General features: G+C 44.6%; 1 protein-coding gene across 1 annotated transcript; it reads left to right on the top strand.

Moving 5' to 3' along the window:
* The first annotated feature begins 514 nt into the window (after positions 1 to 514).
* On the top strand, positions 515 to 10,904 carry ZDHHC19 (zinc finger DHHC-type palmitoyltransferase 19). Its single transcript, XM_044666722.1, has 8 exons — positions 515 to 639; positions 1,289 to 1,404; positions 2,416 to 2,555; positions 7,128 to 7,300; positions 8,508 to 8,613; positions 9,325 to 9,410; positions 9,812 to 10,142; positions 10,770 to 10,904. The coding sequence occupies exons 1-8, from the start codon at positions 515 to 517 to the stop codon at positions 10,902 to 10,904; spliced, it is 1,212 nt and encodes a 403-aa protein (XP_044522657.1).
* Positions 10,905 to 14,092: the final 3,188 nt, after the last annotated feature.

The following is a 14,092-nucleotide window of genomic DNA, read 5'->3' on the forward strand; positions in this document are numbered from 1 at the left end:
AAGTCCTAATCATCTCCACCATAGTCCTGAGTTTGAGTATCTTTCTCTCCCTCTCTCCCCACTGCTTTCTAGTATCTCAGTCCTTAGCACAATGCCTGGCTCATAGTAAATGCTTAATAAGTGTTGTCTATCTATTTCTCTCTCTCTCTCTCTCTCTCTCTCTCTCTCTCTCTCTCTCTCTCTCTCTCTCTCCATCCATCTAGCTACCTTCTTCATTCTGAGAACCATCCCTCACCAGAAGCAGAACCTAGACAATGAGGTTGGAAATCAGGGAATAGAGAGTAGTCAAATAATTAAGGAGAACCCAACAGAAGTATGTGTTCAAAAACCCATGAGTCCCGCTCTCCCCTAGGGACCTCTTTGTCTATTATGATGTCATACTGCATGACTTGGTAACTTCTCCTCATAGGGTTCTGAAGACAAGGGACAGATCCTGAGTAGCCAGCAGGGGGGAGAGAGCCCAGCAGTGGCTCTACTCTCCCCTGGGGGCACTGGGTGCACTGGGTGCCTGGTCATGCACCCCAGGAAGGAGTCAGTGCCCCAGAAGAATGAGCTTCACTCCTGGGCCCCATCCAGCATTTTTGCTGCCTTCAATGTTATGCTGTTGATCACCATCAGTGGTCTGTTCTTCTCCTTTCCGTGAGTGGATCCCCATGTACCTGGGTCTCTCTCAATTCTCTGCTCCCATGAAGCACTACATATACACAGATCAGATCACAGCTCCCCATCTTCCAGGTATCTTGCTTTCTCCATAGCCCAACTGGGTTCCCCTTCCCTCTACAGGAATCCTGAGTGGATAGAGGGAGGGTCTGTTAGAGCTATCCCTCATTTCTCATGGAAATCACCTTGTCTCCCTGATAAGATGCCCATGGCTGCTCTCAATCAATGAGATGCTTACCGTATGCCAATCCAATACCGCTGCTACTCTCTTTAGTCTCCTGTCCTCCAAAGCCCACCAAGATACCCCAAGGCTCTTAATGAGTAGGAATTACCTCTGTGGTGAAACAGGCCATACACACTGAGCCTTGCTCATCAGAGCTACCAAGAAGAACAAGAATTCTCATCCCCTCACTGCTATTAGGTTTGGGCCTGGTTCAGGTGGAATGAAATGAATTGGGGTATTCTCTTGAGACAGTATCATTTCTGGACATTACATTCAACATACCTTCCTCTGAGTCCAACTGACCCTGGGGCTTGGGGTGAGTTGGGATGAGAGGGAAAATGCACACAAGGGAATGAAGGGAGGACTGAAGCAGAAATTTAGTTGGGGTTCTCTTTTCAGTTGCAGATGGCTTGCTCAGCATGGTGACTGGGTGTCTCCTTCTATCAACGGGTTTCTCTTTGTTCTCACTTTGGTCAGTCTTATTTTTCTCAATTTCTCTGACCCTGGCATCCTCCACAGAGGTAAGGTCCTTCCAGCCTGCCTGAGACTTTGTCCTCAAGAAGTAAAAGAGGGTGGATAGGGGGAAGTTAGGTAGCACAACAGATAGAGTGACAGATCTGGAGTTGGGAGGATCAGGTTCAAATCTGTTCTCAGATACTTCTTACCTATGTGACCCTTGGCAAGTCACTCTACCCCATTTGCCTGGCCCTTGACCTTCTGCCTTAAAGTTGAAACTAAGACAGAAAGTAAGGGTTAAAAAAAAAAAAAGAGTGGGAAGGAGGCGATCAGGTGAGCCACTGAGATAGAAAACCTCTCCCTCCTCTGTGCCTCAGTTTCCCCAGAGTACCTGCCTCTGCTGCTTCTGCCTCCAAAAATTGTTTTTCCTAAACCATCAAGCTGTGACTCAGGGAGCTTCTCAGACCAAAGTGGTATTCTGCCCTGAGCTGAGAACCAAGACACCTGGGTTATCTTCCTGACTCTGCCACTAATTGTATGAGCTTGGGAAGTCATTCTCCCTCTTGGGGAATAAGTTTCTGCATCTGAAAAAGATGGGAACTTGTCTGGATCACTTCTGATGATTTTCCTGCTGATTCTGGGATTGGGTGAAATGGGTGTGGGAAGGAAGAGAAGGGGAGAAACTTAGCCAGGTGTGGAGCAGGGTACTAAAGAGAACCTGCTCCTCCTTCCATCCTACTAGGTTCCAATACCTTTTTTTTCTTTATTTTTCCCCTTCCTTTCCATCACGACTTTCTCAACTCCACTTTAAAGGGTGGGCCAATGGCTCCAAAGGCCTGGTTTTTTAAATCAAAACTCTTCCTACTTGGAAAATCCAGGTGCTTTAGACACATATGTGTCTCAGTAGGGTTGTCCTGTGTGCCCCATGTAAATGTCTCTACTCTTCTCCACAGATTGCTCCCTCCCTCCAGGGAGGGTTCTTTAGAGTCCTGGAACCTGGAAGCCCCCAGGCCTCTAGTTCCTTGTTCTGGGGATGTAAGCATTATCAGGTGCTCCCTGCCTCTCTCCATGCCCAGGCTCTGAGTGGCAGTGTCCACTGGCCATCAAGGTGGTGTGGGTGAACAGGAGAGCCTTCCGCCTACAATGGTGCCAGAGGTGTCGCTATCACCGTCCTCCCCGAACCTACCACTGTCCCAGGTGCAACATCTGTGTGGAGGTGAGTCCTACCTGGGAGGGCATCCAGGCTGGCATCATGATTCCCCGCACCTACAGAATCTATAAGCCAAACTCAATGGGACATCCCAGTAGCTTATGTTTCCAATAGCACATTCTTTAGAACAAACTTCACAATGAAAAGTTTATCTCCATTTTCATATGGGGAAACTCATGGTCATAAAAAAAGGCTCAGAACTGAGATTTAAGCCTACCTCTTTTTCACATCAGATCTATTGTGCTTTCCATTAGCCCAGCTTCCCACTGCATCACATAAGCACATATATCAGAACTCCTTAAAACTTTTCCAAAGAGGGTAGCTGAAAGGCTCAGCTGATTGAGAGTTGGTCCTGGAGTCTGGAGGACCTAGGTTCAAATCTGGCCCCAGACATTTCTTAGCTATATGATCCTGGGTAAGTCACTTAACACCAATTGCCTAGCTCTCTTCTGCTTTGGAACCAATACACAGTATCAATTCTAAGATAGAAGGTAAGGGTTAAAAAAAAAAACTGTTCTAAAGCATGTCACATGTTAGCTAGCTTCACTATGGTAGGAAATATATGTACAAACATGAATCAGGCATGTCTATAAAAAGTAGAGATGCAATCAGATGTTGTCAGGAAAGCCCTGGACTTGGCACTCAGGAGGTCTGAGTTTGATTTCCAGTGCCACCATTGACTAGCTATGTGACCTTGGGCAGTCACCATAGTGTGGAATAAGCACTGATTCTGGAGTCAAAGGATTTGGGTCCAAAAAAATTTTAATGATATTTTTTCCCAATTACATTTTTTTTAACATTTGTTTATATTTTCCCAATTACAGTTGTTAACATTTGTTTTCTGACATTTTATGATCCAAATTCTCTCCCTCCCTCTCTCATGTGTCCTCTCCCTGAGATAGCAAATAATCTGATTTAGGTTAAACATGTTATCAGGTAATATATATTTCTATATTTGTCATGTAGTGAAAGAAGACATATAGCACACAAACAAGAAAAAAACTCATGAAAGAAATAGTGTGAAAAATTAGTGCTTCAGTCTGCTTCCAGACCCCATGGATTCCTTCTATGGTGGTGGATAACCTTTTTTCATCATGAGCCCCTTGGAATTGTCTTGTATCTTTGCATTGCTGATACATGGTTAAGTTCTTCATAGTTGATCAGCCTGCAATTTTGCTATTAGTCTGTACAATGTTCTCCTGGTTCTGCTCACTTCACTTTGTATCAGTTCATATAAATCCTTCCAACTTTTTCTGAAATCCTCCTGATCATCATTTCTTGTGGCACAATAGTAAACCATTACAATCATAAATGACAACTGGTTCAGCCATTCCCAAACTGATGGGCGGATATCCTTTCTGAAGCCGTCCAGCAGCTTCAAGAAGATTCCTAGTGGGTTGGACACTTAGAAAGGGGAACCAAGGACTGAGTGAAAATGGGTTACGGGTTAAGGATTAATGGAAAGAGAACATAAGGCGAGAATAAAGATACACAGACACAGAAAGTTTTGGCATAAGGTAGACAGACAGCAAGTAAGCTCTGATGGTCAAGAGCTTCATGGTTAGGAGCTCTGATGGTTGAGAGAGCTCTCTTGCCAACTGATGTCTTGTCACTTTTATTGGGGTTACAACAGTATGGGGGGAAGGGGAGAGGCTGGTGGCCTGATACATTAACATTATGAGGTAATCATCATAAAATGCAAACTGCCAAAACCTAAAACAATAAGTAGAGCTAAGATCAGGATCCAGGGTGGATATGGCCTAAGGCATCTACTGATGATTGATACCTATGTTAATTGATCATTGAAGGAAAAGTAAGGAGACTGAGATAACTGACTCTCTTCTGGGGTGTAGCCTTAGGGAAGGGCTAGGGATTTGGCAAGGTCAACATTCAATTTTGTTGTACCCAAATTTTAATACTTAACCCAGGTTCGATCATGGCCGGAGGAAGAATCACACTGACAATGCAATATGCAAGAAGAGGCTCATTCTTTACTAGCAATAATAGCTAGGGTCGCTAGGCAGAGAGGCATGCCTGAACGACCCCTTGGAATTCTCAGCCAAGAGTTTATATAGAAATGTTTGGGGAAGGGGGTTGGTACATACATAATTATCAAGGTAGTGTCAGAGACAGGTGGTCAGGAAGCATCTGGGGAGGGGGGGTTTCAGGGTCAGGGGTCAGGAAGCATTTGGCAAACATTGTAAAGCAGGCAAACATAGACAAACATTCCTATAGCTTCAGTTTTAGGTTTATGATAGGGGGAGATAAGGAAGACTGTGCTGGGAAACCTTGGGGGCTGGGGGTAGCTTGTCCAGGCCAGAAATAGTTCAGTAGACTGCCAGACTGATTTTTAAATCCAACAATTTGACTCAAGATTACAGAGATCAATCATTAGCAGTATAAGAGTTAAGTTTTGAATACTTCTTAAAATAATATCACGATTAATGTATACCTGGATTGCTACACTTTCAGTTTCCAGTTCTTTGAATAGGTTAAGATCTTACTTCCAACACTCACTACTTATGTGACTTTAGATAAATGTCTGAACCTTTGTATATCTCAGTTTTCTCATCTCTAAAATAAAGGGGTTGAACTTGAAAGGTCCCTTCTGTTTTTAGATTTATGACTTCTCTATAGTCCTCCATTTTATCATCTAAAAAATAAAAAAAAATAAGAAGACTGAATTAGATAGATGATTTCAAAGAGGGCAATTAGGTCAGGTACTTCTTCCTGAGTGCAAATCTGGCCTCAGACACTAGCTATGGGACTCTGGGCAAGTCACTTAATCCTATTATCCTGTTTCCTCATCTATAAAATGAGCTGGGGAAGGCAATGGCAAACCACTCCAGTGTCTTTGCAAAAAAAAAAAAAAAAAAAACCCAAACCCAATGAAGAATTGGATACAACAAAAAAATGACCTAAATGGGTTCTAAGAATCCTACCTAAGAGTTCTTAACCTTTTTTGAATCATGGATGCCTTTCTTTGATAAGCCTTTGGACCCCTTTGGTTTTTTAATGGTTTTAAAAAATTGATAATTGAATAAAATAACAGGTTTCAGTGAGTGGATAGTGAAAAATAGAGATACAATTTTGTCTTATCGAGTTTACAAACCCTCTGAAATCTATGAAGATACCGAAAATCCTGCATTAAGAACCCCTGGCCACTATGATTAAGTGGGTTTTATACCAGGAATGCAGATATGGTTCAAAATTAGAAAACCATCAGAATAATTGATGTTATCAATAAAACTAAAATCTGATTATTTCAGTAGATGCAGAAAAAGCTTTTGACAAAATATAACACCTATTGTTATTTAAAAAACACTAGAGAATACTGGAATAAATGGTACATTTCTTAAAATGATAAATAGCATCTACCTAAAACCATCAGCAAATATGATCTATAATTTAAAAAAGCTAGAAGTCTTTCTAATAAGATCAGGAGTAAAGCAAGGATGCCCATTATATCTACTACTTTCAGAGTTATACTAGAAATGTTAGCTATCACAATAAGAGAAGAAGAAATTGAAGGAATTAGAATAGACAATGAGGAAATGAAGCTATCACTCTTTATAGATGATATGATGGTAGGCTTAGAGAATCATAGAGAATCAAAAAACTAATTGAAACAATAACTAGCAAAATTGTAGGATATAAAATAAACCCACAGAAATCAGCAGCATTTCTCTATATTACCAATAAAATCCAATAACAAGAGGTAGAAAGAGAAATCCCATTAAAAAAATATAGACAAAATAAAATGCCTAGGAATGTACCTGCCAAGACAAACCCAGGAACTATATGAATACAATTATAAAACACTTTCCATATAAAGTCAGATATAAACAACTGGAAAAACATGAATTGTTCATAGATAGGTCAGAGCAATACAATAAAACAACAATTCTACCTAAATGAATTTACCTAGTCAGTGTCATACCAATCAAAGAACCTAAAAATTATTTCATAGACCTAGAAAAAATAAAATTCATCTGGAAAAACAAAGGGCCAAAAATATTAAGGGAAATAGAGAAAAAATATGAAGGAAGGTAGCTTAGCTGTACCAATTCGTATTAGAGGCAGCTAGCTAGCAGGTTGGATAGAGTGCTAGACCTAGATTCAGGAGGGACCTGGGTTCATATCTGGTCTTAGGCAGTTCCTAACTGTTGGGGTTAAGTGACTTGCCCAAGGTCACACTGTCAGATTTGAACCCAGGACCTCCCCTTCTCTAGCTTGGCTTTCTGTCCTCTGAGCCATCATCTAACCACTCCTAGTCACATAACTTGGCTGTGCTAGAGCTTCAGCTGGAACTCAGATCTGATTTCTGTCTGGTGCTCTTTTCATGGCCCAGGCTGCCTCCCAGAAAGAATGAACTCCCATCCCTAAGCTGGGAATCAGCATCTGCTGGCTAGTTTGCCTCTCAGGTTCTTCACATGTTTGGGAGGGCAAGAAAAAGTAGGTTCAAGGGGGGAAGGGTTTCAAATGGCAGGAACCTAGGGGTGAGGAAATGGAGAGGGGCTTGAGGTTTGCAGATTCCTTGGTGGAGCCCCAAGCACCATTTCACCTCACTCTTCCCAGGATTTTGATCACCATTGCAAGTGGGTCAACAACTGCATCGGCCAAAGAAACTTCCGATGTTTCTTGCTTCTGGTGGTCTCACTCTGCCTCTACACAGGATCCCTGCTTTGTTCCTGCTTGATCTTCTTGATCCGGACTTCTCAACAGCCCTTCTCCATAGATAAGGCCTTTGCGTATCCTCTCCAGGGTCCCTGAAAAATGATGTGATCTCAGGAAAGGGGAGAGGGCAGGAACCAAAATGGAAAACATCAGGAAGGGAGCCAAGGGAAGAGAGTCAAGGAAGAGGAATACAAATAAGGAAAGAAGCGGGGAGCTGGGTGGCTCAGTGGATGGAGAGCCAGACCTAGAGACAGGAGGTACTGGGTTCAAAGGTGGCCTCAGACACTTCCTAGCTGTGTGACCCTGGGCAAGTCACTTAACTCCCGTTGCCTAACCCTTACCCTTCTCCTGCCTTGGAAGAGATACTTAGTATTGATTCTAAGGTAGATAGTAAGGGTTTCTAAAAAAATAGTGATTTGGAGCATTTTTTCAATGACTTAAGATAGTTTTAATTTCTTCATCTGAGAACTGCCTTTTCATAACTTTTGACCACTTATTAGTTGGAGAATCACTCGCATTATTATACATTTGCCTCAATTCTCTCTATATTTGAGAAATGAGGGCTTTGTCGGAGATACCTAGTAGTGATTCTAAGGGGGATGGGGGAAGGATTAGGAAAAAAAAGATAGAGAAAGGGGCTTAAGACAGGGAAGAAGAATGAGGACAAGAAAGGGAACTTGAGATGAATGAGCACAGGGCATGGGGGAAGGAGAGAGTGAGGAGGAGAATGGGCAGAGAATGAGGTAAGGGCAAAGAATGGGTCAGGAAAGAGGAATAAACATAGAGAAGAGTTTGAGTCAGGCAACTAGGTGGCACAGTGGAAAGACTCTTCAAATCTAGCCTTGGACATTTACTAACTAAGTGACCCTGGGCAAGTCACTTCACCTTGTGCGCCTCAGTTTCGACCCTGGGCAAGTCACTTCACCTTGTGCGCCTCAGTTTCTTCATCTGTCAGATGAGCTGGAGAAGGAAATGACCAACTGCTCCAGTATCTGTGCCAAGAAAATTCCAAATGGGGTCATGAAGAGTCTGTTGTGACTGAGCAGTCACAAGGACTTTGGGAGGGAACCTATGGACCAGGAGGAGGAGATATGAGAGATGGAAAGGGATCTGAGAGTTGGGCAGTGAGGGAATGATAGGTCCTGGAGAGGGAGAGGTAAGGCAGTAGGACTAGGAAGGGACCAGAAAGAACAGGGAAAGGGGCATTGAAGTAAGGATGGAGAAAGGAGATGAGGGAAGCACAAAGAGTTGAAAGTTCTGTCCCCTTAGCTCAGCTGCCAGTGTTGTGGCAGCCATCCCAGCCACTGCCTTCCTGCTCCCACTGCTGCTGCTCCTGGGGACGCAAGCTCTGTCTGTGAGCTCCGCTGAGCGCTCTTATGAGGGCAAGGTACAAGAGGGACCCTGTGCTTGAACAGGGGGGGGGGGGGGGGGACTTCATCTCCCGACTTCTGTTCTCCAGAGTTTTCTTCCCACTCTTCCTCTAGCCTTCACAACATATTTATTTCCTTATTTCCTTCTCCCTTAGTATCTATTCTAAGACAGAGGATTAAGTGACTGGCCAAGGGTCACATAGCTAAAAAGTGTCCATGGCTAGATCTGAACCCAGATCCTCCTGACTCCAAACCTGGTGTTCTATCCACTGAGCTATCTAGCTGCCCCTCTATACAGAATTAAACAGTATATGTCACAGTGACACGGGAGTCAAAAAAGACCCCAGTTCAAAGTTTCCTCCTAAAACTTGTGGACTATGTGATTCTGGTCTAGTCATCTCTTCTCAGATTCAGTTTTCTCATCTTTAAAATGGAAATCATAATGGCACTTTCTTGCCAGGGTTGTTTGTGAAGGCAAAATGAGATAACATGCCAAATGCCTTGCAGAATTTAAATGTTAGCTCTTATGGCGTTCAGTGAGCACTCTCCATCCTCTGCCAGAAGGGCACTAGGCTGGGTGCTGGGGACACAAAGATGGAGCAAGGCCTTCAAGGAGCTTATATTCTAGTGGGGGACTATTACCAAGTGACTGTAAATGCCAGACAATTTAAAATAGTAAATAAGTAAGTAAGTAGCCAGTTAACCAACCTCCCTCCTGCCTCTCCTAGTGCCATTACCTGCAGGGTTATAATCCCTTTGACCTGGGCTGTGTCAGGAACTGGTATTTAGCCCTTTGTGCACCACTGGGACCTAAGTGAGTTGGGGCTCCCACCTGAGAGGGTCACCCCAGGGCAGGGAAGGGTCATGTTGAGCTCCCTAGCCCATCCCTATCCTATCTCTAGCCACTCTTAATCTCCATCCTATCTTCCTTTTCCCGATCCTCTCCCCAGGGCATCCCATTAAGAGCCAGTGTGGCTAGGGCAGCTGGGCAGCCTTCCTTGTTATTTATCTCACCAAGTGTCACCCTCCCAGTTTTCCTGGCCCCCGTTTCCCTGGCAATAGCCCAGTCATCTCAGAAAGGATGGGGTGGGGTATTGGAAGCAACTCCCCTGGAGAAAAGCAAATACCATGGGCCAAGTACCCTAGCATTCTTCCTTCTTGAAAGGAAGGATGGGAGAAGAGGTAGCATAGGTGTGAATCGTTTTCTTTTTCCAGGTATATGGCAGATGCCATCCAGCTGCAGAGGGTGGTGGAGCCAGACAGGACCCAAAAACCCAGATTGTGTGCTTCTCACTGGCACTCTTGTCCCTTCCCTGTACCTTACTGCCACGCAACCAATGTGTCTTGCCCCTATTCTGTCCCTGTGCCCAGCATCCACTCTACTGGTGGTGTGCCAGGTCCCCGCCCCACCAACATGCCAGGCCCTCACCCTGCCAATGTGCCAGGCTCTCACTCTGTTCCTGTTGCCCCTCCACTCTTCCATATGAAACTGTGGAGGTCAGGGAGAGGCTCATTGGGGGGTGGGGAAGCAGCTTCTCTGCAAAAGGTAAGGAGCAAAGAGTGTGTGTTTGGGAAGGGGCAGGGAGGGTAGACTGAGGCTGGGGAGGGTCCCTGATGGCAGGAGTGGGGCACTTGGGGATCAGACTTCACAAAGCATGTTGAATCTCCCCAGGATGCCAGGCTACTCTGTAGATTCCAGGGCCACTTCGTCTCCCTTCCCATGAAAAAGGACAAAAGTCCAAAATACCTTCTGGGGCTAGCACCATCCTGGTCCAAGTCCACTCTGCCCCTTGTGGGTCATGGAAGCCCTGTGTAGAGGAGAGAGCCTTGCCTTGTTGGCCAGGGGCCATGGGTTCTAGCCCCAGCTCTCCTATTTACTAGCTGTGTGATCTTGGGTAAGTAACCTCCCCTCTCTGGATCTTAATTTCCTCATGGCAAAAGAAGGCAGTGGACTCTTAAGGTCTCTTCTACCCTTTGCTCTCTGAAGGTGTCCTTGAGATAGAAGAGCAGGGGGTCTTTCAGCTTTGCTACTCTGTGTGTGTGTGTGTGTGTGTGTGTGTGTGTGTGTGTGTGTGTGTGTGTGTGACCTGGATGATAGGAAGCTGGTCAGTGTAGGGGGGATTCCCCAAAGCATGATGGGTATATCCTCAACTATTTCCCACTCTTCGTTCAGCTGCAGGGTGTGGATGTTCTTACTCAAGTAGGAGAGAGCCAGAGACTTTTGAGAAGCCTCCCATCCCCTGGAGCCAACCCTTGCCAAGGAGCTCCGCTATGCCAAGACCACCCTTCCCAGGGCTCTCTCCCTTGAGCCACATGTCAGGATTCACCACTCTTCCCTCCCAAACCCTGCTCCTGCTCCTGAACTGCCTTTCCCCCCCATTCTGGTTCCCACTGGTGGGAGTATTTGATTTCCCCAAAGTCTCCATTAAATATCCTTTTATTAACTTCCTAGAGCAGTGTGGAGTGGTGAAAAGGACTCAGATGCCTCCCTGTCTTTGCCACTTTACTCTTCAAATGACCTTGGGGGAGTCATTTCCTGGGCTCTCATTTCTTCAGCTGGAAAATGAGAACAAGGTTTGTTCTAGATTGAAATGAAGGTTTCTCACTCTTAAATTTTATGGTTCTTAAATATTCATCAAAGAAGATGCTTAGCTCTGTACTCTAGGGTGAGCCAACACCCCGTCATTCACCCTAGCCTCTAGTGGAGGCTGCTGCTCTTCTCTGGCTGTAGGAGGCAGCAGAGATGTATTTAAGACTTCTTCAGTCTTCTGTGCATTTGCTAGTATGGAACATCTCTCATACCCTCCCCACCCTCCTTCCTCAGAATTATGAAATCCTTTGTGTTCTAAGTTCCTCCACTCCTACCATGTTTATCTGGGTTGGTCAGGATGCAGATAGATGTGAAGACCACAGAGCTAAAAATAGGTGAGGAGGGGCTTCAGAAACAATGCCCATGAGTCTAAACCTGGCAGAGGGGAGCCAGTTGGAATTTTCATCTTATCTCAGACTCAGTCCTAGTTAAGTCACTTCAGTTTTCTGGACCTTAGTTTCTTCACCTGTAAAATGAGGGAGTTGGACTAATGACCCCCATTCTATGGTCGGTAGGTTTTCTCTCCCTTTACTCACGACCCTGGCCAGGAAGGCTATGGTTATCTTAGCCAGTCCACCCTGTGGGGTCATCCCTGGGGAGGGGTATCCCTACAGGGTTAAGGAAGGAAAAATCAATCCCAGTGGCCTCAGCTCTATCCCACTCTCATGGAACATTTTTATGCAGGGAAAATTAGATATAAATGAACTAACTTCAGTCCAGAAAAGGAGGGAAATCTATTTCTACAGGGGTTTAAAAAATGAACATTCTCCAGAAGGATGTATGGAGGAACAGGGCTGTTTTACCTTTATGAGGGTAGGCAAGATTATGGACTGAGGTGATAGGGAGGTTAAGAATAACTCACAACTGGAAAGATCTCCAGGAACTGATGCAGAGTGAAAGGAGCAGAACCAGGAGAACACTGTACACAGAGACGGGTACACTGTGGTAAAAGCGAACGTAATGGACTTCTGTACTAGCAGCAATGCAATGATCCAGGACAATCCAGAGGGATTTATGGAAAAGAACGCTACCCACATTCAGAGGAAAAACTACAGGAGTAGAAACACAGAAGAAAAACAACTGCTTGAACACATGGGTTGATGCGGTCATGATTTGGGAAGTAAACTCTAAACGATCACCCTAGTGCAATTATCAATAATATGGAAATAAGTCTTGATTGATGACACATGAAGAAACCAGTGGAAATGTGTGTCGGCTACAGGGTGTGTGTGTGGGGAGAGTAAGAACATGAATCATGTAACCATGGAAAAAAACAAAGGAAAAAGGGAAAAAAAAAACTCACATAGGGGCAGCTAGGTGGCTCAATGGATAGAGAGCCAGGCCTAAAGTCAGGAGGACCTGAGTTCAAATCTAACCTCAGACAATTCTTAGCTGTGTGACCCTGGGCCAGACACTTGACCCCAATTGCCTAGACCTTACTGCTCTTCTGCTGTGATACTTAGTATTGATTCCAAGACAAAAGGTAAAGGTTTTTAAAAACCCCAAAGAACTTACATTTCTAAAACATTTTCCTTTGAACAATTCCATGAGATAGGTTGTGCAAGTATCTCCATTTTATAGATGTGGAAACTGAGGTACAATCACACTGAAGTGATTTGCCCCCATTCATACAGGAAAGAAGAAAACCATTAAACACCAACGAGGTGCCAGTCCTCCTGCTAAGCAGTTTTCAAGTATCTCATTTGATCCTCAGAACTCAAGGAGGTAGATTGCTATAGCTGGTAAATATTGGAGCCAGAATTCAAACACAAATCTTTTAGGTCCAAATTCAGCATTTTTTCCCACTGATGCCACAGATGTTCTTTGGGAGCCTTCAGACAATGAACTTTGGAGCCTCTAGTCCTGGTGAGAACTAATGCCATCGATACACTTTCTTGGTTTCCACAGGAGTAAGGTCCTTTCCTATTTGGGATCCCAGTTCCTCCCTTCTGAATTCTGCCTGCCTTCCTTCCTTCCTTCCTTCCTTCCTTCCTTCCTTCCTTCCTTCCTTCCTTCCTTCCTTTTTTCTTTCTTTCTTTCTTTCTTTCTTTCTTTCTTTCTTTCTTTCTTTGTCTTTCTGCCTTATTGATTGATCAATTAATGCTGTTTCAATTCTAAGGCAGAAAAGTAAAGGCTAGGCATTTGGGGTTAAGTGTTTTATCCATGGTCACACAGCTAGGAAGCATCTGAAGTCAGATTTGAACTCAGGACCTCTTGTCCCCAAGCTTGACTTTCCACTGAGTTGCTCCTACCCTGCTGTTCTGATAACCACCCGTCTCACTTTATCCAACTAGTGTGTCCTGGAGAAATCCATGATGGGGCTAGATTTCATGGCTTCCAAGGCCCCATCTCTAGTCCTCATGATCCTATGAGCTGCCACACAAGTATGCCTAAGCCTTGTATTTCTGATCAGTGTGCCAGGCACCCTTCTCTCCCTTGGCCCTGTGTCTATAGCCCTTCCCTTCCAAGGTGCCCTTCATTCACTCCCCATGCCAAGCCCTTGCTGCTCAGATACACCATTCACCTTATCCCCACTGGGCACTCATCCTACACATTTTCATGGAAACAGGCAGCCCCAGTGTGGTCTTAGGAAATTCCCACTGACTGTTTTTTCTTCAAAATTTCAAAATACTTAAGACTCTTCTCCTTACATTGTCAAATCAAAACCACCAGACTCCCTGAGAGGCATTTCATACCCATGTGCCTGTGTAGGAGTGGGCACATACTCTTCAAGATATACCCACCCTTAGCCCAGGACTTAGCTTAGTAGACAGGACTGGAAGGAGCAGTGCTGGAAACCATTCCCTTTAGTTGTCTCCCCTCTGAGTGGAGACCAAGCTGGGTCCCCATTGAAAGGAGGGGGCATTAGCCTTGGAGATGAGCATGGGAGGGAGGATTGAGAGGGA

The sequence above is a fragment of the Gracilinanus agilis genome, chromosome 3 (genome assembly GCF_016433145.1).
Source record: "Gracilinanus agilis isolate LMUSP501 chromosome 3, AgileGrace, whole genome shotgun sequence".
NCBI classification, from domain to species: Eukaryota; Metazoa; Chordata; class Mammalia; order Didelphimorphia; family Didelphidae; genus Gracilinanus; species Gracilinanus agilis.

What these genes read in the sequence shown, in the direction of transcription:
- ZDHHC19 (XM_044666722.1), top strand. Translation starts at nt 515, where the DNA reads ATGCACCCCAGGAAGGAGTCAGTGCCCCAGAAGAATGAGCTTCACTCC. An exon ending in AGCGCTCTTATGAGGGCAAG is followed by an intron (nt 8,614 to 9,324) that starts GTACAAGAGGGA and finishes TGCCTCTCCTAG; the next exon opens with TGCCATTACCTGCAGGGTTA. An exon ending in AAGCAGCTTCTCTGCAAAAG is followed by an intron (nt 10,143 to 10,769) that starts GTAAGGAGCAAA and finishes CTCTTCGTTCAG; the next exon opens with CTGCAGGGTGTGGATGTTCT.